This window comes from Podarcis vaucheri, assembly GCF_965113315.1.
Source record: "Podarcis vaucheri genome assembly, chromosome: 1".
Lineage (NCBI taxonomy): Eukaryota > Metazoa > Chordata > Lepidosauria > Squamata > Lacertidae > Podarcis > Podarcis vaucheri.
Genome location: NC_138759.1, coordinates 12,555,881 through 12,572,034, shown reverse-complemented (window position 1 = coordinate 12,572,034; position 16,154 = coordinate 12,555,881). Strand labels below are relative to the sequence as shown.

Sequence of the window (16,154 nt, the reverse complement as noted above, 5' to 3'; positions counted from 1 at the left end):
AAAATTAAGCATTCATTCCTCAGGTACCCTCCCATCGTTTTGTTCCTTGCACGGTTCATTTCCCGTCTCCATCCCGCTTCCATTCTAAGGCCAACGCAGCAGCCAATCAGCAGGCAGCCATCCAGGGAGGGAACAGAACGAACAGGCTTGTATGTTTCAGGCCGAGGTTTCATTCTCCTGCGGGATGCTTTCTGCAGAGTCTATCCAAGGAGGGAAGAGGAATGGAATGTGTGATGACAGCAGCCTGCAGAGAGGCTGTCGGCAGCCATCTAAGTCAAAGGCTGTCATGAGAGCCGTGGGTCTCTGGCCTTCCCGATGAGCTAAAGCTGGTATTCAAAAATGGGAGCCCCAGTAGAGGGGATATTTTCAGAGTGTGCGTCTTGATAAATGCACAGAAGCTGGAATTGAGCCAGAGGAGGACATGAGCCCTGTGGCTTTTCAAGTCTGACATCTTGGGCAGCCAGATGTTAGTGGTCCTCTGGCTGGGGCGGGACGATATGGGATTGAGGGGGCAACTCCCATCTCTTGCGGGGGTGCAATTAGTGCCAGAACCGTCCGTTAAGAGTTTGGGAGTAATCTTCGATACCTCCCTCTCCATGGAGGCGCAGATTGCAGCTATAACAAAGGCGGCATTTTTTCATCTCCGCCAAGCTAAGCAGTTGGCTCCTTACCTCTCTCGCCCTGACCTAGCCACTGTGATCCACGCGACGGTCACCTCCAGACTGGATTATTGTAACTCGCTCTACGTGGGGCTGCCCCTGAGACTGACCCAGAAACTCCAGCGGGTGCAGAATGCCGCAGCGAGACTCCTTATGGGGTCTTCGCTGCGGGATCACATTCCTCCGGTGCTATACCAGCTGCACTGGCTCCCAGTGGAGTACAGGATCAGGTTTAAGGTGCTGGTTTTAACCTTCAAAGCCCTATACGGCCTAGGACCCTCGTACCTACGGGACCGCCTCTCCTGGTATGCCCCACAGAGGAACTTACGGTCCTCAAATAAAAACATCTTGAAGGTCCCAGGCCACAGAGAGGTTAGGCTGGCCTCAACTAGAGCCAGGGCTTTTTCGGCTGTGGCTCTGATCTGGTGGAACGCTCTGTCAGAAGAGATAAGGGCCCTGCAGGACTTGACATCTTTCCGCAGGGCCTGCAAGACAGAGCTGTTCCACCAGGCCTTTGGTCAGGGCACAGCCTGACTCCCTCCTTTGGCAATCTTTACAATACTTTAGTTTATGGTTGCCATCAATTTTGATTTTAATTAATTCTTATGATGTTTTTATAGTGTTGCACTATTTTAGTGTTGTTAGCCGCCCTGAGCCCGGCTTCGGCTGGGGAGGGCGGGATATAAATAAAATTTATTATTATTATTAGTGCAATAGACCTCTCTTGCTGCTGCTTCCCAGCCAGTGGTTTTCAGAGACAGGCTGCGTCCAATCATGGAGGTAGGATATAAAGTAGCAGCTGCTGACAGCCTTATTCTCCATGAATTTGTCTAATCGCCCTTTAAAGGACTGCTGTAAAGCATCTGCTGGAGGAGACTCTTGAGAGTCCCACGGACTGCAAGAAGATCAAACCTCTCCATTCTTAAGGAAATCAGCCCTGAGTGCTCAATGGAAGGATGGATCCTGAAGCTGAGACTCCAATACTCATGAGAAGAGAAGACTCCGTGGGAAAGACCCTGATGTTGGGAAAGATGGAGGGCACAAGGAGAAGGGGATGACAGAGGACGAGATGGTTGGATAGTGTTCTCAAAGCTACAAACATGAGTTTGACCAAACTGCGGGAGACAGTGGAAGACAGGAGTGCCTGGCGTGCTCTGGTCCATGGGGTCACAAAGAGTCAGACACGACTAAGCAACTAAACAACAAAAAGCACCTGCAAATGCAGTGGTAGAGCCAAACTGGTGCTCTTGCTGGTTCCTTTACCCCCCCCCCCCATGCATCCCTCCTCCCTCCTCATGGAAAGCAACAGCAACCCACCTGCTGGGAAACTGCCACAGCAAACCCACCTCACTTGGCAAGCTACTTCCAGAATCATTCCTGGGTGCCTTTGGTCTGCAGCTCAAAGCAAACCTTCTCTTCTCCTGATTGCCTGTTTTCAGATATTATAGATGTCGATATGCTCCTTCTCCTCTAAAGGAAGCCCAAAGACCTAAGTGTTTACAATGTAAGAGGAGTCTGCTGGATCAGGCCCATGGCCCATGTAGTCCAGCATCCTGTTCTCACAGTGGCCAACCAGAAACCCCCGAGCAGGGCCAGAGCACAAGGCATTCTCCTCTGCTGTGGTTTCCAGAAACTCATATTCAGAAGGAGGCAGATCATAGCCATAATGGCTAATAGTCACAGAGCCTTCTCCTCCATGCCCCCCCCCCCCAATTCTCTTTTAAAGATGTCCAAGTTGGTAGCCATCACTGCCACCAGCCATTAAACTAAAGTAAAGGCAAAGGACTCCTGGATGGTTAAGTCCAGTCAAAGGAGACTATGGGGTTGCGACGCTTATCTCGCTTTTCAGGCTGAGGGAGCCAGTGTTTGTGCACAGACAGCTTTCCAAGTCATGTGGCCAGCAGGACTAAACCGCTTCTGGAACAGAACAGAACAGAACACCATGATGGAAACCAGAGCGTGCGGAAACGCCGTTTACCTTCCTGCCACAGTGCTACCTATTTATCTACTTGCACTGGCGTGATTTCGAACTTCGAGGTTGGCAGGAGCTGGGGCAGAACAATGGGAGTTCACTCCATCACGGGGATTCGAACCAACAACCTTCTGATCAGCAAGCCCAAGAGGCTCCGTGGTTTAGACCACAACGCGAAGAAGGGCTCTTATTTTATCTGTCCACAGTGCTCCTGCATTCAGCTTCATTGCGTGTCCACGAGATCTGGGGTTATGAGAGCTGGAGAAAAACCTTTCCTCTAGCCACTTTCTCCATGCCAAGAATAATTTTACAAACTCCTGCCATGTCTCCTCCTACCCACCTCTGAACATAGAAGCCCCAAACATTGCAACCCTTCCTCATCCCTCTCTCCCTGGAATGTCTCGTTGTTCCCAAAGTTGGGCAACTGTTTCCTCCCCATCCTCCCTTTCCTCCTGGTGATTGTGGGGAATTTATGAAATACCAGGAGAAAGTTAATTAAAGGAGTCAGCCGCTGGCACATGGTGGACGTACCAAGCACACACCAAAAGGTAAAGGAGGCCCAATGGGAGCCTGCCTCTTGTAATCCCGCTGAAATGAGATAACCGTCCTCCCTGTTCGCTTAGCTTCATTCTTCTTCTCTAGCACACAAGCTGCCACTACACGGCATTCCTCCCTGGGCAAGCGTGCCTGGTCTGGTCTAGCCCAGGAAGCACTGGGGCAGAGCTGTTCTTTTCTGGAATGCTAACCAGTCTGCCTGATAGATGTGCACAATTCCCTTGAGCTCTTACCTGCTGCCATGCCTCCATGAAGAGATCTTATCTCGTTTATTATAGCCAGCATTCACTCTTGCGAGTGGTATTCGGGTATGTAGCAGGGTTTCAAGCAGAGAGAAAGGGCTTGCTATTTCTCTCTTCTTTTTAAAGGGGTGGGGGTGGGGAATAGCCCTGTTATATTCTTTCTTGTATTTCTTTTTGCCAATCCAATTTTGTGCAAAGAAAGAGGAAAATTCTTGGAACAGGAGTTCCAGCTGCTTAGATTCTTCTCGTCTTCCCTTCCCACTTGGTTCTGGGAGGGAGCTAGAAAAGTCTGAAAAGGCGCATTCCCAGTGTTTGGTGAGAAAAAGCAAAAATGCCTCAAGAGCTAAAGGCTGGTTTGTTTTAATTAAACTTTCTCCCAGTAGCTCAGAAATATTCCATGTCAGCAGAAGACACACTGAGACAATTTCTATATATGAAGGAGGCCCCCTGTTGATATTAGGTAAAGGGACCCCTGACCATTAGGTCCAGTCATGGCCATTCTGGGGTTGCGGTGCTCATCTCGCTTTATTGGCCGAGGGAACCGGCGTACAGCTTCCGGATCATGTGGCCAGCATGACTAAGCCACTTCTGGCAAACCAGAGCAGCGCACGGAAACGCCGTTTACCTTCCCGCTGGAGCGGTACCTATTTATCTACTTGCACTTCATGCTTTCAAACTGCTAGGTTGGCAGGAGCAGGGACCAAGCAACAGGAGCTCACCCTGTTGTGGGGATTCGAACCACCGACCTTCTGATCTGCAAGTCCTAGGCTCTGTGGTTTAACCCACAGCGCCACCCGTGTCCCTTAGCCTGTTGATATCCCTTCACCGCAAAACACCCACACAAAATCATGCTGCATCAATGAGGTAAAGAGCTGTCAATTTTGACCGCTCTCCGTTTCTGACGTTTCCAATCTTCAATTCTGTTCTCCGAATTTCAGAAAGCGAAATCACATTCAGAAAGCGAATATTCAGAAATTTGCTTTCAGAGAAAGTGAATTAGGTTGGTTCACCTTTAAATGGAAACTGAATCCTAATTTTCACCCATTCCTCTTTGCCTCTTCTTGTAGGGGCAACTGTCAAAGGCACATTGAAGTACTATCGGAACAATGCTTCTTGTGATCCTGGGTATCTTTGGAAGAAATCCATTATTTTTAGGAATGTGTGTCCTTCCAAGGTATGTCCCCGATCTTGGCTCTGAATGGCACAGAGGATGCCCATATTCCTTCAAGTACTTAAAAGCACACAAACACATCAAAGAGTTGAAAGTGCTCCAGATGTGTTACTGGAGTGGAATAAAAGAAATGCATGGTTTTTCATTGTGATAACTAGGCTTGGGTCAGGCTTGGTGCATTTGCCTCCTATGGGATAAAGGGAAGAAGAGGCCGCCATTTTGCCAGGGGAGAGTCATTTCAGATCTAGGTCCAGTTACCCACAGTGATCAACATGTCCCCACTAAGGCCAATGGCTGATGCATTTTTTTAAAAAAGTATTTGAAAGAAGTGTGTGCTGATCCATCAGTTCCTATCCACCCTTTAGCTCATGTAGACCTTTAAAGAAAACAACCATACCAGTGTCCTATCGTTCAGCCTGGACACTGAGGTCCACCTCCAAGGAGAGCCAGTGTGGTGTAGTGGTTAAGAGCGGTAGTCACGTAATCTGGGAAACCGGGTTCGTGTCTCCGCTCCTCCACATGCAGCTGCTGGGTGACCTTGGGCCAGTCACACTTCTGTGAAGTCTCTCAGCCCCACTCACCTCACAGAGTGTTTGTTGTGGGGGAGGAAGGGAAAGGAGAATGTTAGCCGCTTTGAGACTCCTGAAGGGGAGTGAAAGGCGGGATATAAAATCCAAACTCTTCTTCTTCTTCTTCTTCTTCAAGGGTCTTCTGGCGGTTCCTTCATTGCAAAATGTGAAGCTACAGGAACCAGATAGAGGGCCTTCTAAGAAGTGCCACTCTCCTGTGAAATGCCCTCCCAGCAGATGTCAAGGAAACAAACAGCTATATGACTTTTAGAAGACATCTGAAGCCCTATATAGGGAAGGTTTTTTTTTTAATGTTTGGTGTTTTATTGTGTTTTTCATATTCTGTTGGGAGCTGCCCAGAGTGGCTGGGGCAATCTGGTCAGATGGGTGGCATATAAATAATAACCTTCTTATTCAGCACCCTTCCTCCCCTAGGAGTGAAATTGAACAGGCCAAAACTTCGTTGCAAACCAGCTTGTGTTTTTCTGAGCTCTATGAAATTTGTCTGGATCTATATAACCTTAAAAAGCAACCGGTTATCTTGGTTGGTGTCACTTTGAGAATTAAGCAAGCAATGGGTCTCGGAGCATCGCAACTCCCCGCCAGAAAGTTTGTAAGAACATGAAAACGTAAGAAGAATCTACTGGATCAGGCCAATGGGTCATCTTGTTCTCACAGTGGCCGACCAGACGCCTGTGGGAAACCCTCAGGCAGAGTCTGGGCAGAAGAGCCCTCTCACTGCCTGTGACATCCAGAACCTGGCATGGAGGAGGAGGAGGAGGAGGAGGAGGAGGAGGAGGAGGAGGAGAAGAAGAAGAAGAAGAAGAAGAAGAAGAAGAAGAAGAAGAAGAAGAAGAGTAGTAGTAGTAGTAGTAGTAGTAGTAGTAGTAGTAGTAGTTTGGATTTCATATGCCGCTTTATCACTACCCAAAGGAGTCTCAAAGCGGCTACCATTCTCCTTCCCCTTCCTCCCCCACAACAAACACTCTGTGGGAGGTGAGTGGGGCTGGGAGACTTCACAGAAGTGTGACTGGCCCAAGGTCACCCAGCAGCTGCATGTGGAGGAGCGGGGAAGCGAACCCGGTTCACCAGATTACGAGTCTGCCACTCTTAACCACTACACCACACCGGCCTCCGACAGTGGAGGCAGACCCTCTACACTTCTCCTCCATGAAACCTTCCAATCCTCTTTTAAAGGCATCCGAGTTGGGGGCCATCACTGCCTCCCGGGGTGAGCAAGTTCCGCAGTTCAACAATGCTGTGTGAGGAAGTATCCCCCGTTCTGTAAGTGGCAGGTTTTCGTTCTGCCTCCTCTCTCCCTTCCTAGGCCCTCTATTGCATTTGTGTGATGATATAACAGAGAGTTCGGGAGGACATTCTGCTGGGGCAATGGTCCTGGGTGCATTTTTTGGTGGTGGTGGGCTGATGCTGCCCTGCCAGCCTTGTTTGGCAAGGTTGGGATCGAAGGGCACATGTCTGTTGTGTCCTTCTCACACTGCCCTGCCAGGCCTGAGCCAATTCCCAGCCTTGCAGAGAAGCTGGGGCATGGCGCCGCTCTGGGGGCGTTGGCGGCAAGGGCAGGGCTCGTGCGGCAGGCTCCGTTCACCCTCCACACCCCACTCCCCTGGTGTGTGCACCTGCCCCGGGCACCAGCAAACCACGCTACGCCACTAGTGGCATGGAAGCGCCACAATGAAGTCACTTTAGAAAAAAAAAGTATATGGGTTATATAGGCCCACTCCAGCGAGGCTAGGTATGGGGGTGTGCTTTGTGTTACGCAGAACCCTTTTCTTGTATACCCAGCACAAAATCCATCCGTTTTCTTTGTGGGTTAAGCAACCTGCTGGAAGGGTGGGCCTCCCCCTCCGCTCTAGGTTTCTTTTAGATATTAAAGCTATTGTAAGCGAAATATTTCACACTCCGTTCCAAAGGCAGACTTAGACAGGGAGCAGGATATGCTGTGGGGTATCTCCACAGCCACACTCTGCAGAGTTGCCTTCCCAGTTCCTTTCCAAGGGATGATCTTGGCAGCAGATCATACAGTTCGATGTAAACTGTGTCCATTGTTAACTTGGCCTAACATTCTTCGTGGCTGGAACAACATTCCCCCCCCCCAGCGCCTTGAGCCGAATTGTTGCTGAATCCCCTGAAGTCTTGTCGGCTATTTTTATTTAGCTATTCTTCCCACACCCCTCTTTTTTCATATTCACCGAAACAAAATAAAGGGTTTTCCTTTCTCAACCTAGCTTTGGACTGAGGGAAAATGAAAAGGCTGTTTAATGTCTAGTAGAGCTGATTGTGATAAAAGGATTTGTTTTTGTTTTTGTTACGCTTAGAAATAATTCAGAGTAACCGGCTGAATTTCCTGGATGCCCGGAAAAGTAAGTCCAGACTCTTGCATTGTTTGTAGATTGATATCTAAGGCCCTGGAGTACGACGATATTTTCCCCCGACACTCCTAGAAGCCAGAAGACATGTTAGATTGTGCAGGCATAGTAATAGAAGGCCAACAGGTGGATGTTGGATTCTAAATGCAGTCCTCAAAGGAGGAAAGGAAGACACCCTGAACTAATTTGGCAAAATATACCCAATCATGATGGATGTGATCCCACTTTGAACATTTCCTCAGGGGTTGCCATTCAAAAAAGGAACAGCCCACCATAGTAACTGGATGTGGACTCAACACTGGAAAAAAGGGATGCGGGTGGCGCTGTGGGTTAAACCACAGAACCTAGGACTTGCCGATCAGAAGGCCGGCAGTTCGAATCCCCACGACGGGGTGAGCTCCTGTTGCTCGGTCCCTGCTCCTGCCAACCTAGCAGTTCGAAAGCACGTCAAAGTGTAAGTAGATAAATAGGTACCACTCCAGTGGGAAGGTAAAGGGTGTTTCCTTGCGCTGCTCTGATTCGCCAGAAGCGGCTTAGTCATGACCCGGAAGCTGTATGCCGGCTCCCTCGGCCAATAAAGCGAGATGAGCGCCGCAACCCCAGAGTCGGCCACGACTGGACCTAACGGTCAGGGGTCCCTTTACCTTACAACACTGGAAGGCTAAGGTAGCCTATTCTGTTTGCCCTTCAACTTGAAATGCTCTGCCCTCTTCAGAGGTCCTCTTCAATTCCCGTTGCCCGCTCTGCTGGGACTCATTTTCCTCCATCAGCACTAATCCATAATAAATGAAGAGCAGTATAATTGGTTGTAAAGTGGAGCCTCCTAAAAGCTTAATGGGGATGGTTTTGTGGGGAACTGAGCATCATCATTTGTAATCTTGCTACACACACACACACACACACACACACACACACACACACACACGGGTTCCGTTCCAAGCGTTCCATGTATATGCAAAAATGCATACACTAGAACCGCGCCCCTCATATGAGCATCCTTATCTTTCTGCAGCTGGCGCACCAAGTGGTCCTGGACCCCCAAGCGAGGCCCGCTCAGTGCATGGGCTCTGGGATGCTCTTGGGAGATTTCACAGAGCCCTCCAAATTCCCATGAGATCCAGGCTTCCAGAGCCGGTGTTCTGAGTGGGCCTTGTCAGGTAAGAGAAGCAGAGTGATTAAAAACTCTTCCCACACTGGGAAAACCCAGAGCAAAAAGAGAGCGCTCTTAAGCTCTCTGCCTTGTGCACATTTTAACTGGTGCAATTTCAGACGGCTGGACTTCAACTGCACAAGTTAAACGAGCGCTAAGATGCTATCATATTCATATTCATATGCATGCGCAAACGCAACATCTACAACTTGAGCTGGGGAACACTTCATCCCATCCTAACTGCTGAGTCAGTTCCTCAAAACTTACTGAGTGGGTATGTTTGCAAATTCCATACTGTATATATCAGGGGCAGTGAGTGCTATGATCTCCAGATGTTGATGGATTCCAAACCCATTGTCCCCGTGGCCAATGGGTGGGGATGATGGGAGTTCTATTTCAGCAACATCGGGAGAGCACCTCATTGGCTGCCCCTGCAACATAGCAATGGAAAGGTTGCTTCTGTAGATTGATGTCCTCAGGAGCCCACCCTGAGGTCCACCTGCAGCTCCAGCCCCCAGCTAGAAGGAAGTCTGTAACTGAAGGCAGAATCGCCAATAGGAGCTAGAAGAGATTGTTGTCCACAAAATATGCACCTAATTGTGCTGTGCCCAGGTCAAGGCCAGCTCAAAACATTCTGCTACTTGAATAAGTTTCAACCACTCTGCATTGCCCAGGCAATCCCAGAATGGGGATTTGGGGGGGGGGCAGAGATACCACCCACTTTGCACTTAAAGGGAAGTTACCTAATCCTCACTTTCCAGAGCAAGATGTAAACTGTAGTGTCCTTCAAAAAAACCACACTTCTCCGATTTTGCAATGCAGTTCTCCAGCCAAGTAATGTGTACAAATACACACACACACACACTGCAGAAAAGTGTCTATAAAATGCATATTAGTGAAAATAATATAACAAATGCATTATGTTAGGGAAAATTGCATTGCAATAATGTGTTGGTTATATACATGCAATTTTGCTTATTAATAGAAGTTCTAATGAAAATGCTGATTTGATTTTTTTTTTGAGAATTCCTTTTAAAGAAAATGTAGAAATGTAGTCCCCCTCCTCCACGAACTCATCCAATCCTCTTTTAAAGGCATCTGGGATGGTGGCCATGACTGTTTCCTTTGATAGCAAGTTTTATAGCTTTAAATATGTGCTGCATGAAGGAATTTATCTGCCCCGAATCTTCCAACATTCAGCTTCACAGGATGTCCCCTTTTCTGGTGTTTGAGGGAGAAAAACCTTTCTCTATTCACTTTCTCCATGCCACGTATCATTTTAGGAACTTCTATCATGTCAGCTTTTACTCACATTTTCTATAAACCATGATGTCCCAAACGCTGCAACCTTCCTCCATAGGGGAGTCTCACTCCATCCTCTGGATCACTTCGTTTGCCCTTTTCCAAACCTTCTCCAACTCTGCCAGATCCCCAAACAGCCCAAGGGGGCTGAATCAGAGGCACCTTCCCAAACTTGGGTCCCCAGCTGCTTTTCAGACTACAATTCCCATCATCGCTGACCACTGGTTCTGCTAGCTAGGCATGATGGGAGTTGTAGTCCAAAAACAACTGGAGACCCTGCTTTACACCACACCACTGCAGGACTTTACACTTATCTGAAGCTCCCTCTTCTTATACGTGACACTGAAGTAATGTGCTATTTTGCCAACTGACCTGCCACCCCATCAACCTGTCACCCGCATTCTATTAAGGCCATCTTCCAGAAGGAGTGGATCTAGAAGATCCTTCTCCAACTACCACTCCTTGATAGATCCCAAGTAAACCACTGAGAAGGCAGCATCTTTGAAGAGCACGTCATTGTACCCGGGGTAGGGAACTTGTGGTATTCTAGATGTCTGGGGTCTCTCTAGCCCCAGCAAGCATGGAAAGCAGTCATGAATGATGTGACCTGTAGTTCAACATCTGGAAGACCAGATGTCTCCATGTTTGGCGACCAACTGCTAATTTCAACATGCAAGTCATTCCTCCCTTAAGGCAAAAAAATTGTGCCTTTGGCATCTGTACACAGCACACAGGTCCAAATAATCATGTATGGTCTGCAGCAACAGCCTGGAAAGTTACATCCTACAGCAGAAGGGGCAGAAGCCAGAGATTATCCTCTGTGTGTGTGTGCTTAACTGACAATGTCTACATAGGACCTTTGCTATTACTTGCCTGTTGCCTCCTATGCTTCTCTTCTTTCTGGCCTACTTGCATGCCTTTGCACTCTACCGTTCCTGGCCCAGATTCCACCCTAAACTCAAATCTTGCCAGGACTTGCCTGCAAAATGCCAAGGGAGAGAAAAAAGGAAGTGGCTGCTTGCAAGCTGCAACAGAAAAATCCATTTTGTATCCAGAATACAACCCTAAAAGCCCAGTCCAAAGATTCTGCAAAGGGTTGGACCCTGCTGGCTTTTGAAGAGTGTTCACAGGATTCCTCCATTAGGAAACGGATCTCCAGGCCCACAGCACAGAAGCTAGAGACCCTCTGAAGGTGGGGGGTGGAATGGGGGAAGACATGGAAATCCAAGAGGTTCACAACACCCCAAGAATCCTCTTATAAAAGCAGGCCAGCTCCCTCAGATTCATTCTGCAGCAGGAGAGTCTCACTCAAGTATTATTTGATCTCCCGAGGGTTAATTATCCTGGTTGGTGATAGAACACAAACAAACACAGAAAACGGCAAATGGCCAAAAGAACTACAGGCTGCATAAATTGGTGCTGGAACATCAGAGGCGTTTGGTGAGTGAAAGGGTTGCAAATAATAATAATAATAATAATAATAATAATAATAATAATAATGGCAGTGCCAGCCCAAAGTTCTGCATGATCAGATATTAGGAGGTGCAGATTGAATTCCCCTCCTTCAGAATCCACTGTTGACACACTTTGGGTGGATTAAGTCAAGAACAGTTCCCCCCCTCAAGTGATTTACAGTTACAAGCACCTGTGCATTCAAGTCTTTTTGGGACTGAGCATTTGAATTGAGTTGCTATTAGCACGGCCAGCTCGACATCTTGCTTTCCAAATCTGAACAACCACAGGATCCAAGGGACTAGGAAAGCAGAAAGCACTGGAGAAGCAGTTTGAAATGTTACACCAGTGAAACCATTTTACTAGGTTTTGGAAGGCAGTGGCACTGCTATACAAGGGCAACAATTGATGGTGTTTTTTTTTAAAAAAAGGTTCCCATTCAAAGTTGCATTAGATTTTTTTTTTTTGGGGGGGTAGAGTAATAACCAATGAGAAGGGAGACATTGGGATGATAGTCCCAAAACCATTTTGAACATTTAAAGAGCCAAGTAAGGGGGAACAAAAGTGTCAACTGGCAACATTTGTTATAAAATGCTTTAATAAATAGTTTTCTTCCGAAAGCTATCGAAGAACATGTCAAACAAAATGTACTGCACAGAAGTTCCTGCAAATTCCCGCATTCATGTACTGTATAAAATAAAAGTGGATTCAAAAAAACATTCAGGGTTACATTGAGTGGCCAAAACGTTGAGAGAGAAACATCAATTTTCTTTGCAATGATAGGATAGCTAAGTAACGTAGGGTTAAGTTTTCCCAGTAATTAAAATAAAGATATAGCTCATTTCTTTAATAATAAAGCTTTTTTTCTTTTTTAAAAAAAACATCATTAACAACCACCCCACAAATAATGCACAAGCCTTCCGTTATGAATAACCATTTCTTGCAAGGCATTCCACCTTCTGAGATGGAAACAGGCATTTTGACAGATGTTGTGCCGTGACCCCCGTTGGAGACATCTTGGCAGGACTGGCCAGGAGAAGGAGGAGGAGGAATGGGATGAGAGGGCAGAACGGGGGTTCCCAGGGAGGGGCTGGTCTAGGAATTGGGGAAAAGAGCAGGCTAGGAGAGAGGCGGCCTTGCCTTGGTGACAGCAGATAACCCTGGCTGTCACAGGGAGCAGTCTGACTTGCCTCCTGCTGCTGTCTCTTGCCAGGGAAGCACTGCTTGCCTCCCGGGAGAGGGCTGAGACGAGAAGGGACAGCGAGCTGGCCATGCCAGCTGTGTCACCGAGGACACGGCAACATCTGCAGCAGCAGACTCAGCCTTCTTGCGAGAGTCCCCACTTGCTTGCCCAGACCCAAGGCTTGTGAAAACAACTGCATGGATGACTGGCCCGGTCTCCAAAAGCGGAGCCTAGGGTGTGGTTCAAGTGTTGGGGCCTATTAGCTTACACCTAGCCATGCAGCTTAGAGCTCTGTAGCAGTGGCAGGGGAAGCCAATCAGGCACCTGGGACAGGACGCACCACGGAGCCGCCGGAGTCTGCCTGCCTCCTCCCACTCAGCCGCCCTACAGCTGGGGGGAGGCAGCGGGAGGACCGTTTGGGGAGCGCTGAGCCTGTGGGTGCCCAAGCCACTGTGTCTCTCCCAAGAGAGACACGTGGCTCCTGGCCCAGAAGTGGAAGCAACAAGAACTCCCCACACTGGAAGATTGGCAAGTAAAGATGGTCGAATACGTGGAGCTGGCGAAGCTGACAGGGAAGATTCGGAATCGCTGTGATGATTTGTTCCAAAAGGACTGGGGCAAATTTATACGCTATATGAAAGAAAATTGCAAACAGTTTTGAATACGTTTGTAGGTTTAAGTTGAAATGTTTGGTAATGGGAAATTAAGGCGCTGATTTACTTATAAGTAGGTGATCGTTAAAAACATTGATTTAAGGTAAAAAAGTGAATTTAGGAATGTGGAGAAATTGGTAATGAGATATGGAAGTCTGTTAGAGGGAAGGAAGGAGGTCGGTGCTTTATTTAAGCAACGTCGTAAGTTATTTTTTGATACTGAAATGTAATAAAATATGGAAAACTTAATAAAAATTATATTTTAAAAAAAGAGACATGCGTGGCTTGGGCGCGCTGCAGGCCCCATGGTGAGTGCCACCTGGCATTTTGTCACCCCTCCCTCAGTGGTGATACCCGGGGCGGCCAACACCTACTGCATCCCCCTTCCTCTTCCTCTGCCCCTGCTCTGCAGTGACTTCTGAATCATGCAACCTGATCTAAGCTCGGGCGCTGCAGTGAATTCTGGAACAAAGCCGTTAATAATAACCAAGCCAAGAGTCCAGGTATGTGGAAGCCTGGGCATCACGGGGTCAAGAAGAGGAGTCCTGCGGACATCTAATTAATACACAAAAGGTGTGGCACGATGTGCTACAGGTTTCCCAACCCCCACCAGTAGCAGCCAATGAAGTGGAGCAGAGGCAGGGAAACTCAACGCGGTGGGGGCATTGTCATGTCAAAACATTCCGCATCGTTAGTTGCTATCAAAAGAAAGAGGGAGACAAAAGAGGTGCCAGGACTGCTGTTTTGGTGTCAGCGTTGGGATCTGCCAAAATGCCTGGCTCCAATCTGAGTTTGCCAGCCTTGTTCCACAGAGGTGAATAAGCAAAACAGAAACAAGAAATGAGAAAAAAATATATTGTTCCCTTCATTAGGCCTGTATTTAAAAAAAAAAAAAAATGCAAAAAAGCAATACCACATGTAAGACATTCACGAAAGAAAGAAAAATATTGCCCTGTTTTTATACTGTACAGTATACTTACTCTGCGTTCTTGAGATGGGAGGAAACAGTCTGGATTTATTTACATGTGAAATGATGGTGATACATTGGAAAAGTACAAAAAAAGTGATCAACAGATTCCCAACATTGATTGCATTAACATCACTTCCTAATATGGACATAATACCAAAATAAGTTTTATTTGTATTCTTTTTTCATTTTTTTTTAGAAACTGCCATAAAACTTCCCTTTCTGTGACATAAATTAAAAAGGAATGACGTTTTAAAAAAAGACCAAAAATATTTTAAGTTATTAACTCAAATATACAGAAATGATTCATTTAAATATGTACATATTTACAAAAACACACTCTCGTAATCTGAAAATAAACTGTTGTCAGTCTTGAGGATACCAAATATAGTATCCTCTTGTAGTAAACCTAGATGGGCATGGCAGTCTTTGACAGTTGCTATAGAAAAAGGAAGTTGAAATTTCAAGGCACTTGATGCGTGCTTCAATACTGCAATCCTAAGGTAATTAAAACAAATTTACATAGTCAAATTAAAAAGGCCACTTTTTCCAACCACAGTTTGAAAGATCTCTATAGGATTTTTTTGTTCCAAAAAAATAAGGCATTTTTTTTTGGGTGGGGGGAAACTTGCAGAACTTAAGTGCAGGGAGTGGTTTCTAAGTATGGATTCAAAAGAACAGTTCATGTGAGGGTTTTTTTACCCCTTAAGTCCAGTAACTTCCTCAACCAGGAGGTTTTTAAGCTACTGTTACAACAGGTAAAAAGAAACACGTTCTGTAAACAGTGTAGAGTCTTGGGTGATAAACTTTTATGAAATCGAAAATACAAACTTCCCTCCTCTGCCAACACAGCAAGTGTTCTCCACGTAAAGTTTACAAAAATAGCAACTATCAAAGATTACTCTATCATCTGACAGTCATTGAATAATTTATACAAGGCTAAAAGAAACAAAATAAAGTTTTTATCATTTTAACTTTTTTTTATTCAAAATAAAGTAACTATGAACATTTGACTCCAGACAATTAAGTCCTTGGTGCAAAGCGGAGACGCCAATTTCTCCAACTCTGTTCAACGTTGACAGCGCGGATATGGTCCGAACAAAGATTTAGTCTCTTCCGCCTTCAAGGTTTGCTGTGTTCACATTTTTTACAGATCTGTTGTCCATTTTGGTTGTCTGAAGAGATTTCTTAATAGGACTATTCTCTAAGGAGTCCATTGCCTTTGCTGACAAAGGCTTAGAGTGTTTGTGAGAGAGGAATTTGTCCATTTCCATGACCTCTCTCTCTTCTTCCTCCTCCTCCTCCTCATACTCTGTGTACTCCTCTACTCCGTCGTAAGTTCTTTTTTGAGGAGCTATAAAATTTTTGGGTTCATAATGAATGCCTTTGCGGTTGCAAGGTCTCTCAATAGGATTCCATATGGGATTCAGAGGCGCCCATTGGTTATTTGCAGCCTCTTCTATGGATGGGCGATTTCTCTCTCTCTCTTTTCTTCTCTTTCGCGTCCACCACACACAGATAATTATACAGGTTAACCACACAATGCTAAAAACTACACAAAGGATTGGAACCAGGTAATCTAGAAAACATAAGCCAAACATACAGCTTAGTGAGCAACTGCTAAGCGAGACAGAATTGAAGGCATGTGCAAATAAAGTCTCCAAGAGGCGTGATAAATACCTGCTCCAAGGGGACATTAACAATCTAGCTGTTGTTCGACTGAAGTCTCATTCCACACTTCCTCTTGTCCTGTTGCTTTCTCCCAGGGGGAAAGCACTCTTTAGTGCTCAATTGGAGCAAAAAACCGGCAATTTGGGTTTTCTCTACATTGACTGTTTGCTCCGATTCAGAGCAGGTTTTCCCTGAGAAAGAAGCAGGCCAAGGGGGAAACT

General features: G+C 46.5%; 1 protein-coding gene across 2 annotated transcripts in view; it reads right to left on the bottom strand.

The window, feature by feature from the left end:
* Positions 1-12,039: 12,039 nt before the first annotated feature.
* Positions 12,040-16,154, bottom strand: part of JAG2 (jagged canonical Notch ligand 2) — a 95,644-nt gene continuing 91,529 nt past the window's right edge. For both annotated transcript variants that reach the window (XM_082216713.1, XM_082216714.1), the window contains one exon: positions 12,040-15,841. In XM_082216713.1, the coding sequence (XP_082072839.1) occupies positions 15,369-15,841 (473 nt within the window). In that variant the 3' untranslated portion in view covers positions 12,040-15,368. The remainder of the gene's footprint in view (positions 15,842-16,154) is intronic.